The sequence below is a fragment of the Bubalus bubalis genome, chromosome 21 (assembly GCF_019923935.1).
Source record: "Bubalus bubalis isolate 160015118507 breed Murrah chromosome 21, NDDB_SH_1, whole genome shotgun sequence".
Taxonomy (NCBI): domain Eukaryota; kingdom Metazoa; phylum Chordata; class Mammalia; order Artiodactyla; family Bovidae; genus Bubalus; species Bubalus bubalis.
Genome location: NC_059177.1, coordinates 48,343,492 through 48,358,911, shown reverse-complemented (window position 1 = coordinate 48,358,911; position 15,420 = coordinate 48,343,492). Strand labels below are relative to the sequence as shown.

General features: G+C 53.4%; 2 protein-coding genes and 1 long non-coding RNA gene across 6 annotated transcripts in view; 2 read left to right on the top strand and 1 right to left on the bottom strand.

Moving 5' to 3' along the window:
* Positions 1–6,140: 6,140 nt before the first annotated feature.
* Positions 6,141–9,133, bottom strand: TNNC1 (troponin C1, slow skeletal and cardiac type). The gene is made up of 6 exons (XM_006044039.4): positions 9,000–9,133; positions 7,537–7,567; positions 7,173–7,319; positions 6,796–6,910; positions 6,434–6,570; positions 6,141–6,352 (listed from the first exon to the last, which is right to left on the bottom strand). Exons 1-6 carry the CDS (start codon positions 9,021–9,023, stop codon positions 6,321–6,323), a joined length of 486 nt encoding a protein of 161 aa, XP_006044101.1. The 5' UTR covers positions 9,024–9,133; the 3' UTR covers positions 6,141–6,320.
* Positions 9,134–9,176: 43 nt separating this feature from the next.
* On the top strand, positions 9,177–10,924 carry LOC123331018. Its single transcript, XR_006547406.2, has 3 exons — positions 9,177–9,367; positions 9,662–9,919; positions 10,752–10,924. It is a non-coding gene; the product is annotated as an uncharacterized LOC123331018 (long non-coding RNA).
* A 106-nt stretch (positions 10,925–11,030) lies between these two features.
* Positions 11,031–15,420, top strand: part of NISCH (nischarin) — a 64,750-nt gene continuing 60,360 nt past the window's right edge. For 3 of the 4 annotated variants that reach the window (XM_006044040.4, XM_025272431.3, XM_006044041.4), the window contains exons 1-3: positions 11,031–11,324; positions 13,687–13,770; positions 14,432–14,614. In XM_006044040.4, coding sequence (XP_006044102.4) covers positions 11,229–11,324; positions 13,687–13,770; positions 14,432–14,614 — 363 coding nt within the window. In that variant the 5' untranslated portion in view covers positions 11,031–11,228. Of the gene's footprint in view, positions 11,325–13,299; positions 13,559–13,686; positions 13,771–14,431; positions 14,615–15,420 lie in introns of those variants that run through there. The other variant, XM_044933842.2, reaches the window with a different exon arrangement.

The following is a 15,420-nucleotide window of genomic DNA, read 5'->3' as shown; positions in this document are numbered from 1 at the left end:
GGACCCAGGGACCTGGAAACCTGTCTCCCGGTCCCCATCTCCTCTAGAAATACACGTGCCTCCTGACCTGGGATTGAGCAAGGGTCTACTCAGGAAGGCCATCCTTCCTCTGGATCCCCTGAAGAACCTTGGGCAAGGCCCTTCCCTCTCTGGGTCTCAGTCTCCTCCGTCCAGAGCCAGGGACCAGCCACCTTAGGGGTACCAGGCTCTATAAACTGGTGAGAGGTGCTTGTGCAGCGGCTGCCATGATGGTGGTCATATCCTGGGTCCTTGGAAGGGTGGAGTCCCTCTGCATCCATCTCCCCGGGGAGATGCTTCAGCCTGTCACCCAGGCCAGGGGCCAATGTCTAGCTGGAGATTGAGCTGGACAGCCCCTCAACCAGCATGTGGCCCCCAGCTGTGGGCGGGAGGCCCAACAACTCAGCCTGCCAGCTCACCCTGGGGATCTAAGCTCAGCCAGGCCCCCAGCTGTGACTGCAGGGGAGGCCTGGGTTTACTCGGGCAGGATGTGGGGGCAGCCTATCCCACACTGCAGAAAAGCAGCCCATCGCAGGGGCTGAACTTACATGGCCTCACCAGGTCCTCTTCCTCTCTGGGCCTGGCTCCGAGTCTAGGAAGCAGGGTAAGGATCTTCCGTAAAGATCTCTGCTTGCAGGGAATTCCCTGGCGGTCCAGTGGTTAGGCCTCTGTCCTTTCATTGCTGAGGGCCTGAGTTCTATCCCTGGTCCAGGAACTAATATCCTACAAGTTGTGTGGCGCGGCTAAACAAAACAAAACAAATTTTAGATCTTCACTTGCTGGCTGCAGTTAAGAAAAAGACCCCAAGGGTGCCCTTGATGTCTGGGATCAATGGGCCCAGCCACAGACATCTTGTGCCATCTAATGGACAAAGTCAGAACTGCTGGAGGTCCAAAAGCTGCTGGCTGGGTCAGGCCCTGGATGGGCAGCAGGGCCACCCAGCAGAAACTACAGCCTCTTGACCCAGCACACAGTAAGTAACCAGGCAACCTTAATATGAAGAGAGAGGCAGGGGCAGGGGGAGATGCTCCAGTGATTGCTTCTTGTTAAAATGTTTTAAAAGTTACTTATTATTATTTTTTCCTAAGTATAGTCAATCTACAATATCATATTAGTTTCAGGTATATGGCAAAGTTATTTGCATATATATATATATATATATATCCTTTTTCAGATTATTTTCCATTATAGATTAGTACACGATGTTGAATATAGTCCCCTGTGCTATACAGTAAATCGTTTTAATCTATTTTATATACAGTAGTGTGTATCTATTAATCCCATACTCCTTATTTATTTCTCCCCCTCTTTTCTTCCATTGGTAACCACAACTTTGTTTTCTATCTCTGTGAGTCTTTCTATTTTATAAGTAAGTTCCTTTGTATTATGTTTTAGATTCCACATATAAGTGATATAATTTATATTTGACTTTCTCTATCTGACTTACTTCCCTTAGTTTGATCATGTCTGGGTCCACCCAGTGTTGCTGCAAATGGCAATATTTCACTCTTTTTATGGCTGAGTAATATTCCATTGTGTGTGTATGTACGTTTGTTGTTATTTAGTTGCTAAGTCACGTCCAGTTCTTTTGTGACCCCATGGACCCATAGCCCACCAGGCTCCTCTGTCCTTGGGATTTTCTAGGCAAGAATATTGGGAGTGGGTTGCCATTTCCTTCTCTAGGGGATCTTCCCGACCCAGGGATCAAATGTGCGTCTCTTGTGTCTGCTGCATTGGCAGGTGGATTCTTTACTACTGTGCCACCTGGGAAGCCATGAACATGGGGTGCACGTCTTTTTGAATTAGAGTTTTCATCTTTTCTGGACATATGCCCAGGAGTGGGATTGCTGGGTCATATGGTAACTCTAGTTTTCATTTTTAAAGGAACTTTCATGATGTTTTCCATAGTGGCTGCACCAATTTACATTTCCACCAACAGTGTAGATGGGTTCCCTCTTCTCCACACCCTCTCCAGCATTTATTCTTTGTAGACTTTAAAAACTTTTTTGTTAGAAAATAGTTGACTTACAGTGTTGTGTTAGTTTCAGCTGTACAGCAAAATGAATGTTCTATATATGTCCACTCTTTGTTAGTTTCTTTTCACATATAGGTCATCACTGAGAATTGAGAAGAGTTCCCTGTGCTATACAGTAGGTCCTTACTAGTTACTTACTTTATATATAGCAGTGTGTGTATGTCAGTCTCAGTCTCCCAATGTACCCTCCCTCCACCCCATGCTTTCCCCTGGTAATCATAAGCTTGTTTTCTACATGTATGACTCTATTTCTGTTTTGCAAATAAGCTTGTTTGCCCCATTTTAATTTTTTAAATATTTATTTTTATTTATTTATTTGGCTGTGCCAGGTCTTAGTTGAGGCATTCAGGATCTCCCATCTTCATTGTGGTATGTGGGATCTTCAGTTGCAACATATGAACTTTTAGTTGCACAATATGGGATCATGTTCCCTGACCAGGGGTCACACCCAGGCCCCCTGCACTGGGAGAGCAGAGTCTTAACCACTGGACCACCAGGAAAGTCCCTGTACCATTTTTTTTTTAGATTCCACCTATAAGCGATGTCGTATGATACTTGTCTCTGACTTCACTCAGTATGACAATCTCTGTGTCCATCCATGTTGCTGCAAATGGCATTGTTTCCCTCTTTTTATGGCTGAGTAACATTCCATTGTACATATGTACCGCTATTTGTAGACATTTTGATGATGGCCATTCTGACTGGTGTAAGGTGGAACCTCATTGTGGTTCGGATTTGCATTTCTCTAATAATTAGTGATGTTTTGCATCTTTTTATGCAACAGATAGCCTGTTGGCTATTGGCTATCTGTATGTCTCTTTTGGAGAAATGTCTATTTAGCTATTCTGCTCATTTTTTGATTGGGTTGTTTTTTTCATATTGAGTTGTATGAACTGTTCATATACTTTAGAAATTAAGCCCTTGTCTGTCAGTCATGTTATTTGCAAATTTTTTCTCCCACTCCATAGGTTGTCATTTTGTTTTGTTTATGGTTTCATTTACTGTGCAAAAGCTTGAAAGTTTGATTAGGTCCCATTTGTTTATTTTTGCCTTTATTTTCTTTTGCCTTGGGAGACTGATCTGAGAAAAGATTGCTACTATTTATGTCAGAGAAGAGGCTTCCCAGGTGGCTTAATGGTAAAGAATCCCCCTGCAGTGCAGAAGCTGCAGGTTCAATCCCTGCAAGGGTTGGTAAGACCCCTAGAGGACAGCATGGCAGTCCACTCCAGTATTCTTGCCAGGAGAATTTTGTGGACAGAGGAGCCTGGTGGACTACAGTCCATGAGGTCACAAAGAGTTGGACACGACTGAAGCGACTTAGCACAGCATGTCAGAGCATGCGTTCCCTATGTTCTAGGAGTTTCACTGTGTCATGTCTTAAGTCTCTAGGCCATTTTGAGTTTCTTGTGGTGTATGCTGTGAAGGAGTGTTCTAACTGCATTGCTTTACAGGCATCCAGTGCTTGCTTCTGATGGAGGAAGTCAAAGGAGGCTTCATGGAAGAAGCGTTATCAGGCAAATGATGACACAGCCCAACAGAAACGGAGAGGACTGGACAAAGCAGAATGGTCAGACCCGGGGGCTGCATGTTGGGGCATGCAGTGGGGTGTACTGACGGCAGCTTGTCAGTCTGCGTCCACCATACAGCTGTGTGAGGTGCTCTGTGATGCTCCGTGTGCCCCCAGGCGGGCTTATAAAGCATGCAGCCCAGCTTCTCCCAGCTCGAATTCCGTGGTAGAAGTACCTGGGAAGATTGGATGCCCTTAGCACTTCCTCCACCAAAACCTCATTCTGGAGCACAGATACTGGGAAAATCACAGAACTCCCTACCCGTGGACCCCTTCTCTTTTTTGTTGGCCATGGTCCATGGCATGTGGGATCTAGTTCCCTGACCAAGGATTGAACTCTTGCCCCCTGCGTTAGAAACATGGTGTGGATCCCTTCAAGGCACCATCCAGCAGCCCCCTTGTACCCTCTTTGTAGCTGGCCCAGTCATCCTCCTAGTTTGTTCACAGAGGGCTCAACTCTTGGAATTTTCCTCCCCTCCTTTGCTTATACCATTAGCATCCCATATCCCGTGGGAGTCCCCAGCCTATGGTCCTTGTCCTCCTCCCCCACCTCAGTTACCCATCTTCCAAGTTATCATCAATGAAGATGTGACCTTCAGTGTCTGCATTCAGAATATTTCCTCCTCTGATTCCACCTCCTGCTCAGCATCCTGCTGCCACGATTCTTTCCTCCCTGCCTCAAGCTTCCTCTTCCTTCCTGTTCAGCTTGGATCTAGTCCCAGGGCTATAAACAGACCCTTGACACATTCCTAGAGACCCTGGCCCTCTGAAGTTCTGCCCCTGCATCTTGCTTCGCTCCTTTCCCAGCTTCACTAGATTGCTCCCATGAGCATATTGGTCATTCCCTAACCCACCTCCTTAAGTGAGCTTCCCTGGACTTTACATTTCCCTTCAGCTCCAGCTCATCTCTCTGTTCCCTGAGTCTTTGCAAAATATCACCAGCATTGTCCACACTTGCCATCTCCCCTTTACCTTGCCTCATTCCTTTGCCCTTTGTAGTTGAGCTCCCATCCCACAATTCCAGTAAAACCCTTGTGTCCAGGGGGCCAAGACCTCGGGGCCTCCAAATTCCCTAGCTCCAGAGTCATCAGCTGTCTTCAACGCCTCCTTCCTTCCCTCCTGGGGCCTTGGGCCCTTCGCTTACCCAGGGTCCCTCCCACCCCACCAGCACATCCCCTCTCCAATCCCCATTGTGCACTCTGCTGGTTTCCTCACTGTACTCATCTCTTCTTTGTCTTCCTGAGTTTACTATAAATTCCACAAAGTTAGGGACTGGGCCTCCCTCTGAAAGGTCCGCGTGTTCAGCCAGTGCTAGACACATAGTCGGGGTATGACTAAACCCTGGAATGGCACACAGGCTGGTGGTGCCACCCACTGTCACCCTGCCTCCTATCCTGAATGTCATTCCTGGGTGTACATGTAGGTCCTTCAGTTCCAGCTCCCGAGGGCAGGACGGAGGGGACCCGTCTCCTCTCCCCGATCTCTCCAGGGACCAGGCAGCTCCCACCAGCTTTGGCCTCCGCTGAGGCATCTTCAGAATTCCAAGACCATCTCTGGAATGCGGGCCTGTCTGGAGAATGCCAAGGCTGGGGCACAGGTGGGGAGGCTGTGGAGGGGCTGGGCGGAGCGCAACAGCTGCTGACGTTCTGGCTGCAGCCTCGGCACTGCGGCAGCTGGCCCTCTGGTAAGCACCACTGCTGACCCCTCGCTTCCCTGGGGTCCCCCATCTCCCGGAGGCCAGTCTCACTGTTCTGTCCGTAGCTTTGGCCTGGGTACCCCCAGGTAGCTGGGAGTCACCAGGCCCCATGCCTCCACTCCCTGACAGGGAGTGAAAGTGGGTGCTGGAGTCATGAGGTTCACAGGAACTGGGAGTCCTGCCCATCAGGACCTGTTCATCGGAGTCCCCGGCTGGGAGCCAGGTGGCTCTGCTCTCCCCAGACTCACAGGATGACCCTGACAGGCCCCTCCCTGAGCCTCCCTGGGCACCAGGGTCCTTACCTGTCAAGTGAGCGAGGGGAGGTAGAGTAGACGATTTGCCACTGGGTCTGGGGAGTCAACATTGCCAGCAGGAAATCTAAGTGAGTGGGCAGGGGGACTGGAGCCACAGGCCAGAGTTTCCCCCCCCGCCCAGCGTCCTGCTGCCCCCAACCAGACGTGAGAAGGAGCCATGGCTGCTCTGCCAAGTGGCATCCAGGGCTTGGCCTGGTGCTCAATGACTGCCCCTCTGAGCATTAGGACCCTTCTGCTGCCAACTGGCTGACTAAAGCCATGGCCCCCAGGGATCTGTGAAACTCAGATTCCTGGGCCACCACAGACTCCAGATGTGGAATTGCTGGAGGTGGAGCCTGGGCACCAGCAATTCTAGAAAGGAGCAGGTGGGTATGGAGCATGGTGGTCTCTGAGCTGTAGAAGGCAGGGTGCAAGGGTGGTGAGAGCATGGGTTCTGGGACAGGGAAAGTGGCGGTCAGGGCAGGAGAGGCCACTGGTGGAGATGGGGGAATGAAAGCTGGACACCAGGCCTCTAGGAGCACGATTTTATTGGCATTTCCTAGGACAGTGCTGAGGGAGGTAGTCATGGAGGGCCCTTCGTCAAGGACACACCCAAGTTCACATCCTGGGGACCCTGGCCCCCTGCCCACAGTCCCGGGGCCCAGCTGGAGTTGGAAGGTGGCACAGGCAGCTCTGGGTGAAGGTTGGTGTCTACTCCACCCCCTTCATGAACTCCAGGAACTCTGTGGAGAGACGGACAGGCATAGGTTAGACATGGGGCCTGGGCAGGGCGTGGGCAGGGGGATTCAGATGGACCCACTCACCATCGTAGTCGATGCGGCCATCGTTGTTTTTGTCACCGTCCTTCATGAGCTCCTCAATGTCGTCCTCTGTGATGGTCTCCCCTGTAGCCTGAAGCATTATCTTCAGCTCCTCCAGGTCGATGTAGCCGTCAGCATTTCTGCCAGTTGGGTGAGAGGGGCCTCAGAGCCCATTTTAGGAGCAGGGGGAGGGGGTGAAACAGCCCTGCTCATGACCCTGGGAAGCAGGAAAGGGCCACCGGGAGATGAGGCATCCTATTCCCTCATTGCGCAGAACACGAGATGGAGGCCCAAGGTCACAAAGCTGTCCCCCTCTGCCCAGCTCTGCCAGGGTCAGGGGCGGAGGTCCAGGCTCACACACTCACTTGTCAAACATGCGGAAGAGGTCTGAAAGCTCTTCCTCAGACTTTCCTTTGCTGTCATCCTTCATGCACCGAACCATCATGACCAAGAACTCATCAAAGTCCACTGTGCCGCTGCCTGGGGGAGAGGGCGGCACAGCCATTAAAGGGCAGTGGTCAGAATGGCTGGCACTGCCCTGGACACTGACCCTGGTGGTGTTCTCACTGAATCCTCCCAGTGACTCTGAGGCGAGTGTGATTATTGTGCCCATTGCATAGATGATACGGTTGAGGATCAGAGAGGCCAAACAGCTCCTTTAAGGGCGCAGAGTAAGAAGTGGCAGGGCCAGGGTTCAAGTCCCCCCAGAGCTGGGGGCCTGGGGAGGGACAAAGGGGCTCACCGTCCTCATCCACCTCGTCAATCATCTCCTGCAGCTCCTCAGGGGTGGGGTTCTGCCCCAGCATCCTCATCACCTTGCCCAGCTCCTTGGTGCTGATGCAGCCATCCTCAGCGCCCAGCACGAAGATGTCAAAGGCCGCCTTGAACTCTGTGTCCAGTAGGAGAGGAGGGGAAGCAGAGCAGCACGTCTCAGCCAAGAACCCTGAAGGCCAGACGCCAAGGGCTGCCTGCTAACCTGCCCGCTCCCCTCTGAGACCTCTGGGGTGACAGGGAAAGGGACCCCAGCCTTGGGCCTGCAGCCTGGGGTCCTCACGCTCCCCCAGCTGGGCCCTGCTGTTTCCCCACATGCATGGTGGGGCACTCACCATTTTTCTGCTCTTCTGTCAGCTGCTCTACCTAGAGAAGAAAAGAAGTCTCAGGCTCAGACCTTAGCTGCTGTCGAGGAAACCAGCCCATTCCACAGGTGGGAAGACTAAGCCGGGAAGAGGCAGGCCGTTCCCAGGTCACCGAACAGGGGCCTCAGTTCTCCCAGCCTGCCCCCAAAGCCCTGAGGTGACCCAGCTCGCCTCCCTGAGGCTGGGCTCAGGGCCAGGGTGGCAGGTGGGCACCCGCTCCAGCACCAAGGTGACCCTGAGTAACAATAGCCAGTTTGGCCACTCAGTGTCCGTTCAGCCCCCCTGATGAAACCCAAGCTGGGTGGCCTGAGGGGCAGCTGTCCCTCAGGTTGGGACAATAAAACCACAGCGGGGGTGGGCAAAGCCACCTGCTGTAACCTGACCGGTGGCCACTGGGCTATTTTTAACGGGGGACAAAGTTAAACCTGGTGATTGTTCTGGGGACTCTGGCATGCAGGGGGTGGGGCAGCGTTATCTGGCCCCTTGGCCTCCTGGTGTCTCAAGAGCCAAAATTAGTCCCTGGCCCGCCAGGCCTTGTATGGGCACGGGGTGGAGGGCTGCCCCCTCCCCCAGCTCCACAGACTCCTGCAGGAAAGACAGGGGCACCCCCAGAGCCAGCTGTAGCCTTCCCTGCCCAGGAGGGGGGCCATACTTCCTGGAGCTGAGGTAGGGGTTCCCTTGCAGACAGCTGTCTGTGTCAGATGCCCTTGTCTTTGTGGTGGACAGAGGTCAGCAACACCCCCACTCCCAGGATGGAATAGCATCTGAAGCCCCTCAGTGGCCCCTGCAGGGACTTGGGGTGACCAAGAAAAGGTGACCACCCTCTAGCCCTTCCCCCTAGCTGAGCCCCTGAGCCCTGAGCCTGCCAGGCTGAACAGGGGCTAGGCCCCAGGTCTGTTATTCCCTCCTAGTCCCTCTGTGCCTGCCTCAAGCTTCACAGCCCTCTGCAGCCCCCTCCTCACAACCCCTGTCCCACCCTCCAGAGCATCTTCAGGCAGCCAAAGGGCTGGTGGGGGATTGGATGTGTGAGAAGCAGAATGTGAGGGGCAGAAATGGAGAGAGGGAAACAGCAACAGAGCCTCAAAAGGAGAGCTTGGGAGGAACAAAGAGACAGAGACTAGGAAAGAGACCAAACACAAATGCAGAGAGGTGTGTCCCAGAGACAGTGACACAGACTACAGACGTTTGGAGACAGGGCTGGACATGATGCCATAGCTTTTATGTCCTCCTCCACCAACCCTGACAGTTCCCCCCAGATCCTAAACTCTTCACCCCTTCTACACCCTGGAATGCCAGACCAACCGGCCCCTTGAAGGTCTAGGCTGAAAGTTCGTGGACCCTATCCTGGGTCCCCACCACCTCCTTGGGGTGACCTTGCCCCTGAGCCCCCAGTGGGTACGCCCACCCCAACCCTGCCCAGGCCCATCCCTTACCGCAGCCTTGTAGATGTCATCCATACTGGCGGCTCACAGGGCAGGCTGCTGGGGTTGCCAGCGGCCCTGGGCTTAAATAGCCCAGCCCCGCCACATTCCCGACCCAGCCCACCCCTGCCTGCAATATTCTCTACTCCCTCCCCCGGCCCTGGTGATCTCACACTGGCCTGAGTCCCTGTGTCCTCTGCCCAGGGCAAGGAGCAGATGAAGGGCTACAAGGACCAGGGCTCTTTCCCTCTGTCCCCCATTCCCCCAGGAGGCTCTCTGGAAAGGTTTTTGGAATGAAGGAAAACATGAGTCCAGGACAGGCAGAAGCTGCAATGCAGTGGGCCCCAGGCCAGCAACACAACTCTTATCCAACCAAGGAGGTGGGTGAGGCTCCTGGAGGGGTGGTGACTTGCTCAGGTCTGGCTGACTTGGCAGCTCCTGACTTAGGCTAAACCCCTCTGGGCTTCCCTGGTGGCTCAGATGGTAAAGCATCTGCCTGCAGTGCGGGAGACCGGGGTTAGATCCCTGGGTTGGGAAGATTCCCTGGAGAAGGAAATGGCAACCCACTCCAGTACTCTTGCCTGGAAAATCCCATGGACAGAGTAGCCTGGTAAGCTACAGTCCATGGGGTCGCAAAGGGTCAGACACGACTGAGTGACTTCACTTTCCTGCAGCAGTATGCAAGAAGAAGCTAGGAGTGGAGGACCCTGCCAAGAGAAGCCTCGAATGCCAAGCTCGGATTATGGTGCTGTGGGACTAGTGGAGAAGGAAGGCACTGCCTACCTCAAGAGAGTGCGGTTTGGAGCCCTTCTGCCAAGGGTGCCAGAGGAGCCGTTCCCCAGATCTGTCATCTTCTCTGTGAGAAAAGTACTAGGTCTAGGCTGAAATGCACTCTACCAGTCAACAAATACACCGACAGATGCCTCATCTGTGTAAGACTCTCCCTCTCCAGTTGGGTTACTACCTCTCTTCTGGACCTGGGTTAGGGCTCCTTCTCTGTGCCCATGCTTCCCTTTTCCAGCACTGTAGTTCCTGAGTCCAGGGCCTACCTGTCACCCCCTCGATTTGAGCTCTGGTAGGATACCATCTACTCTTGCCTGGAAAATCCCATGGATGGAGGAGCCTGGAAGGCTGCAGTCCATGGGGTCGCTGAGGGTCGGACACGACTGAGCGACTTCACTTTCACTTTTCACGTTCATGCATTGGAGAAGGAAATGGCAACCCACTCCAGTGTTCTTGCCTGGAGAATCCCAGAGATGGGGCAGCCTGCTGGGCTGCCATCTATGGGGTCGCACAGAGTCGGACACGACTGAAGTGACTCAGCAGCAGGATACCATCTGGGGGTGTTGTGCCAGATGGCCAGCACATATCCTTTCCACCTAAGCCCTCCACGTCCTTTACGCAGCTGGTTTTGAGTGGCTCAGTCGTGCCTGACTCTTTGTGACCTCATGGACTGTAGCCTGCCAGGCTCCTCTGTCCATGGGATTTTTTCCAGGCAAGAATACTGGAGTGGGTTGCCATTTCCTCCTCGAGGGGATCTTCCCGACCCAGGGATGGAACCCGCGTCTCCTGTTTGGCAGGCAGATTCTTTACCGCTGACCCATCTGGGAAGTCACAGAGCCTACACCAGTTCCCTGCCTTGCCTGCCAGCCATTGCATGGATTAACCCACTCAATTCTCTAGAAAGTCCATTTGACAGAGATCTCTGAGTCTTGCAGAGGTTAAGAACTAGCCCAGAGTTATTCTGTACTGTTCGGACTCCAGGTACAAATCAGATCCTCCTTCAACACACTCGGGTCCTCCAGGGAATGAGACCAAGAGGTAGGTGAGATTTAAATACTGTCGCTTTTGCGGAGAGGGAAACTAAGGCCAGGCGTGGCAGTGACTCGCCACGGAAGGTGCAGGGCCATCCCTCCCGAGTGCCAGAGCCCAGAGCAATTCCCGCCCAAGCCTCAGTTTCTCCCGAGCTGCCAGGCGCGCGGCGGGCGGGGCCTCGGGTACCGATTACGCAATCGAACCGTCCCAGGCGGCCTGCGCACGCGCGCCGCGGGCCGCAGCTGTCAATTACGTGCGCCGGGCGGAGTGGGGCGGGGGCGCGAGAAGGCGGCGGGACCAACATGGCTGCACGGCTCGCGCCGGGGGCGGGGGGCAGAGGGGGCCAGGGGGCGGTGGGACGCTGACCCCGCCCCCTACTGCTGCCAGTCTGCGCCGGGCGGCGGCGGCGGCGACCGAGGCCGGAACATGGCGGCGGCGGCGCGCAGCTTCGGGCCCGAGCGCGAGGCCGAGCCGGTCAAGACGGCGCGCGTCGTGGGCTCTGAGCTCGTGGACACGTATACGGTGTGCTGGGGGCCCGGGCTCCCGAACTGGAGGTGGCGACTGGAACCCGGAGTCTTGAGTCCGGGGCGGGGGGTTGGTGTGGGCTTCTTGGCCCCGCCGCTGGAGAGGAGGATGTCGGGGCGCTGCGACTTTGAGGAGGGGGCCTGGGATGGCAGAATCTGGGGAACGGACGCTTGGGCTCCGCAGGTCTGGAAAAAGGGTCTTGGGGTGGGGCTCAGAGAAGGGGCTTAGGAAGGGTATGCGTTTAGAAAAGGAGGCTAGGAATGGGAAGGATCAAGGGATAAAGGAGGCCTGCAGAGGAGAGGGGGCAGGTTGAGGCGGAGGCTCCCCTGGAGGGGCGCCGGCCTGGGAGGACGTGATGGAGGGTCCCGGAGAAGGGGAATTAGGAAAGGGGTCTTCGGATGGTATCAGCGGAAAGGGTCAGGGCGCTGCAAGCCATGAAGAAAAAGAGAGGGCGGGGCCTTGGTCTGGGGGCCCTTGGGGTTGCAGTTGACATTTGCTCAAACGTGAAGGGGGCATCTGGGGGCCTTAGCGCTCAGGCAGAGACAAGAATGGAGGCGGGTGGAGCGTAGACCCCGGGGATTGAGGGGGTGGCTCAGAACTGAGAGTCCAAGAGCCCGGAACCTTAGGGGTCTTCATGGGTTTGGACTGTGGGGGTGAGCGAGAGCGGCTCACTGCCCACGCACACTTCAAGGCTGTGGAGGAGATGCAGGATAGAAAGGGGAGAAGTTGCAGACTGTGATCAAGTAGGAGACCCTCCTGGATCTTTGTGGGCTTGGGCGCCTATGGGCCTGGTAGGCTGCATAGCAGGGACTGGCCCCAAGGTGGGGGTGGCCTGAGCACCTCTCAGCCTCCTGTCCTTTGTTCTGGGACCATGGTGAGTTGGGAAGGGGGCTTGGCTCTGCCTTCACCCCACCTCCTTGGCCCTCATCCTAAGCCTCCTCCTGAGGGTCATTTTTCTGGCTCTTTCTCCTTTCCTGGGCAGGAGGAGGGGGAGGGAAATGGTCAGGCTGTGGAGGGTCTCCTAAGGATCCTGGAGCAACAGGCCTGCTCCTCAGTGGAGGCTTCAGTTGAGTTGGTTATTTTCTCCTCCCCCTTCCCTGTGTGCTGCAGAGAGGGGCGGGATGCAAGGACCGTGGGGCCTCATCCAGGTGAGGGCTTAGCTCTGGTCAGCCATCATGCATGCAGTGTATCCACCTGGCAGGTTAGCTCCAAAAAAGCTCTCCTAGTCCACAGGGCTGAGGCCTTCCTCTGAATGGGTGTTGGGAAGGTGGTGATTTTGTGTCCTTTTGTCCGGGTATGCTGAGTTGAAGAATTATCAACACCTACCTTTGATCACTTACTACATGCCAGGCCCTTTACAAAGCATTTTGCATGCATTACCTTTGATTCTTAATCCTACCATATTTTAAGATGGGAACTGAGGCTCAGACAACTTAAGGCTCCCAGTCACTTACATAAGTTGACATACATACATAAACTATAGCCAGGAATGGCAGAATCAGATTTTGAACACAGGTCTTCCTGACCTGTTCCCTTCTGTTAGGGCTTAATTATCTATCACTGCCCTGCTCTGCGGAGAGGGCACTGGCACCCCACTCTAGTACTCTTGCCTGGAAAATCCCATGGATGGAGGAGCCTGGTGGGCTGCAGTCCATGGGGTTGCTGGGAGTCGGACACGACTGAGCGACTTCACTTTCTCTCTTCACTTTCATGCATTGGAGAAGGAAATGGCAACCCACTCCAGTGTTATTGCCTGGAGAATCCCAGGGAGGGGGAGCCTGGTGGGCTGCCGTCTGTGGGGTCGCACAGAGTCGGACATGACTGAAGCAACCTAGCAGCAGCAGCCCTCCTCTGAGCTTCTAAGTGCCTTGAGTCCTGGCTGTTTTCAGCTCCTGAACCAGCTGAAAGTGTTGGAAAAGGACTTGCTTCTAGGATATATAGTCAGGGCTCCTGAAAAAGAACTAAAGCAGAAAAGCTGGTCCTTCCAAACCTGACCCTGTTTTGCCTCAGAAGGAAAGGCCTTTCTTGCAGCTCAGGTTGCATTGGACTTTGAATTACATGGAGGCTTAAACATGGAGTTTAAAAACTAAAGAGATTGCTTAATATGATAGCTGCCTTTTTTGTTTCTCACTGTTGGATAGGGGTCAGACTTATCCCATATGCCTGCCAGATCCAGTGCTAGGGCCATGGAGGAGGCTAAAAGGGGCCCCCTGCTTCTCAGCAAGGGTCAGGTATAGAAGCTGGTGGGCAGGAGCAACTTAACTTCAGCCTGGGGGGTTTGGGTGTCCTGCAGCTATTGCTGAGGGTGGGGTGGGGCTGTCCTCATTGCTGGCTAGGCAAGGGCTGTTTTCCCTCTTAGGTTTACATCATCCAGATCACTGATGGGAGCCATGAGTGGACAGTCAAGCACCGCTACAGTGATTTCCACGACCTACATGAAAAGGTAATTGAAAATTGGGGTCCTGTGTTTCAGGGCTTTGGGGGCTTTTAGGACAAGTTCCCATTGTGTCATGGGTTGGTTTTAGGGCAAAACTGGTTTATTAATGTAAATGGCAAAAAAAAAAAAACAAACAACCCTGTTGGATCCTGAGAGTTCAACCCTTGCATGAGACAGTGTGCAAGGAGTGTATTTGAACTTCAATTTTAAGATTGACAGTTGTAGCTAGGATATGAGATGCTGGGATAGTTTCCAGGGGAGGGAGCAGGCTTCAACTTGTTCCACCTGGGTATACCTATTCCAGAACCTGTGCTTTAGTATCTGGCTGTAATTCTTTCTTTGCGTTTGGAGAGAGCTGCCTTTCTCTGGGTCATTTGTAGCGTGACAGTTGTGTTGTGGTTTGGAGAAGATGGTGACTTCAGGGGCTTTGAGGTATTTCACAAATGTCTCCAGAGTCTCTTGGTGGAACTCATTGTCTGGAACTGTATCGGTGTTTCTAGTGCTAATTAAACTTGAGGCCAAACCCAGGTGCACTAGTTTGATCACTAATCATGGTGCTCCTGCCGCGATGGGCTTCGTAGCGGGCACCTGCCCTCAGCTGCTTGCCTTGGCCTTGCAGTTACAGAACCTCTTGGTCTGTGGTTGACACGCTTGTGTTTTCTTACAGCTTGTTGCGGAGAAGAAGATTGATAGAAGTCTGCTTCCACCCAAAAAGATAATTGGGAAAAACTCCAGGAGCTTGGTGGAAAAGAGGGAGAAGGATCTCGAAATTTATCTCCAGACGCTCCTGGCCACCTTCCCTGACGTGGCCCCCAGAGTGCTGGCCCACTTCTTGCATTTCCACTTTTACGTAAGTTCCTCTTGGGTTTTCGCCTTTGCCTACAAGCCTACGGCCGCCAGAGCTCCAGGTGGCAAACGTTGTAGACCTCAACTCTGAGAGGTAGGCTGGAGTTGGAGCTGCGGTTAGTAGATGGAGGAGCATCCTGGCGGGTTGGGGTTCAGACAGAGCGTGTTCATAAACGGATTTGCTTTAAATTAGGCTGACCGGCTCTGGCCACAGAGAGGTTTTTCTCCACCATAAGTCGTTTTGTTTAGCAAAACGGCCTGGGGTGTTTGAGCAAGGTTTCCATCCAAATGGATGGGGTTAGATTAGAAACAGCTGACACCTGGCATTGACTATTGTTGAGCTGTTAGTTCCCAGCTCAAAACTAATTAAGGGATCCATCTGCGTTGGCAGAATATTGCCATCTTAGGGCATCGTCAGAGTCCAAGGTGCTGAGTGAGGGTAGATGGCTTCCTCCAGTGGGAGTGTACGTCTCAGGGCAGCTCTGCACTCCCTTCTGGACGGAGGAACAACGGTCACAGGCTGCTGGTGACAGTATGAGTTGTCACACTTCAAGGGGGGAAGTTTGGTGCAGCATGAAACCAAAACATTAAACAACCCATTAATTTCATTTCTGAGAATTTATTCTAAGGGAAAAGACTGGGTGACTGAGAAAAGGATATAGGTGTAAAGGTAGTCATTCCGGGATTATAATAAGATGCTGAAGACGGTCAAAAGCCCCATAGGAGGCAACTTTAAAAAAAAAAAAAAAGGGTGCTAGCATGGAATTGGATATTATGCTGCTAGAAAAATGATGTGTCTTTGGATTTGTT

Coding starts and splice junctions, on each gene's coding strand:
- TNNC1 (XM_006044039.4), bottom strand. CDS start 9,023: ATGGATGACATCTACAAGGCTGCG. Junction 7,320..7,536: donor GACAGAAGAGCAGAAAAATG/GTGAGTGCCCCA, acceptor TACTGGACACAG/AGTTCAAGGCGGCCTTTGAC. Junction 6,911..7,172: donor TGACGAGGTGGATGAGGACG/GTGAGCCCCTTT, acceptor CCTCTCCCCCAG/GCAGCGGCACAGTGGACTTT.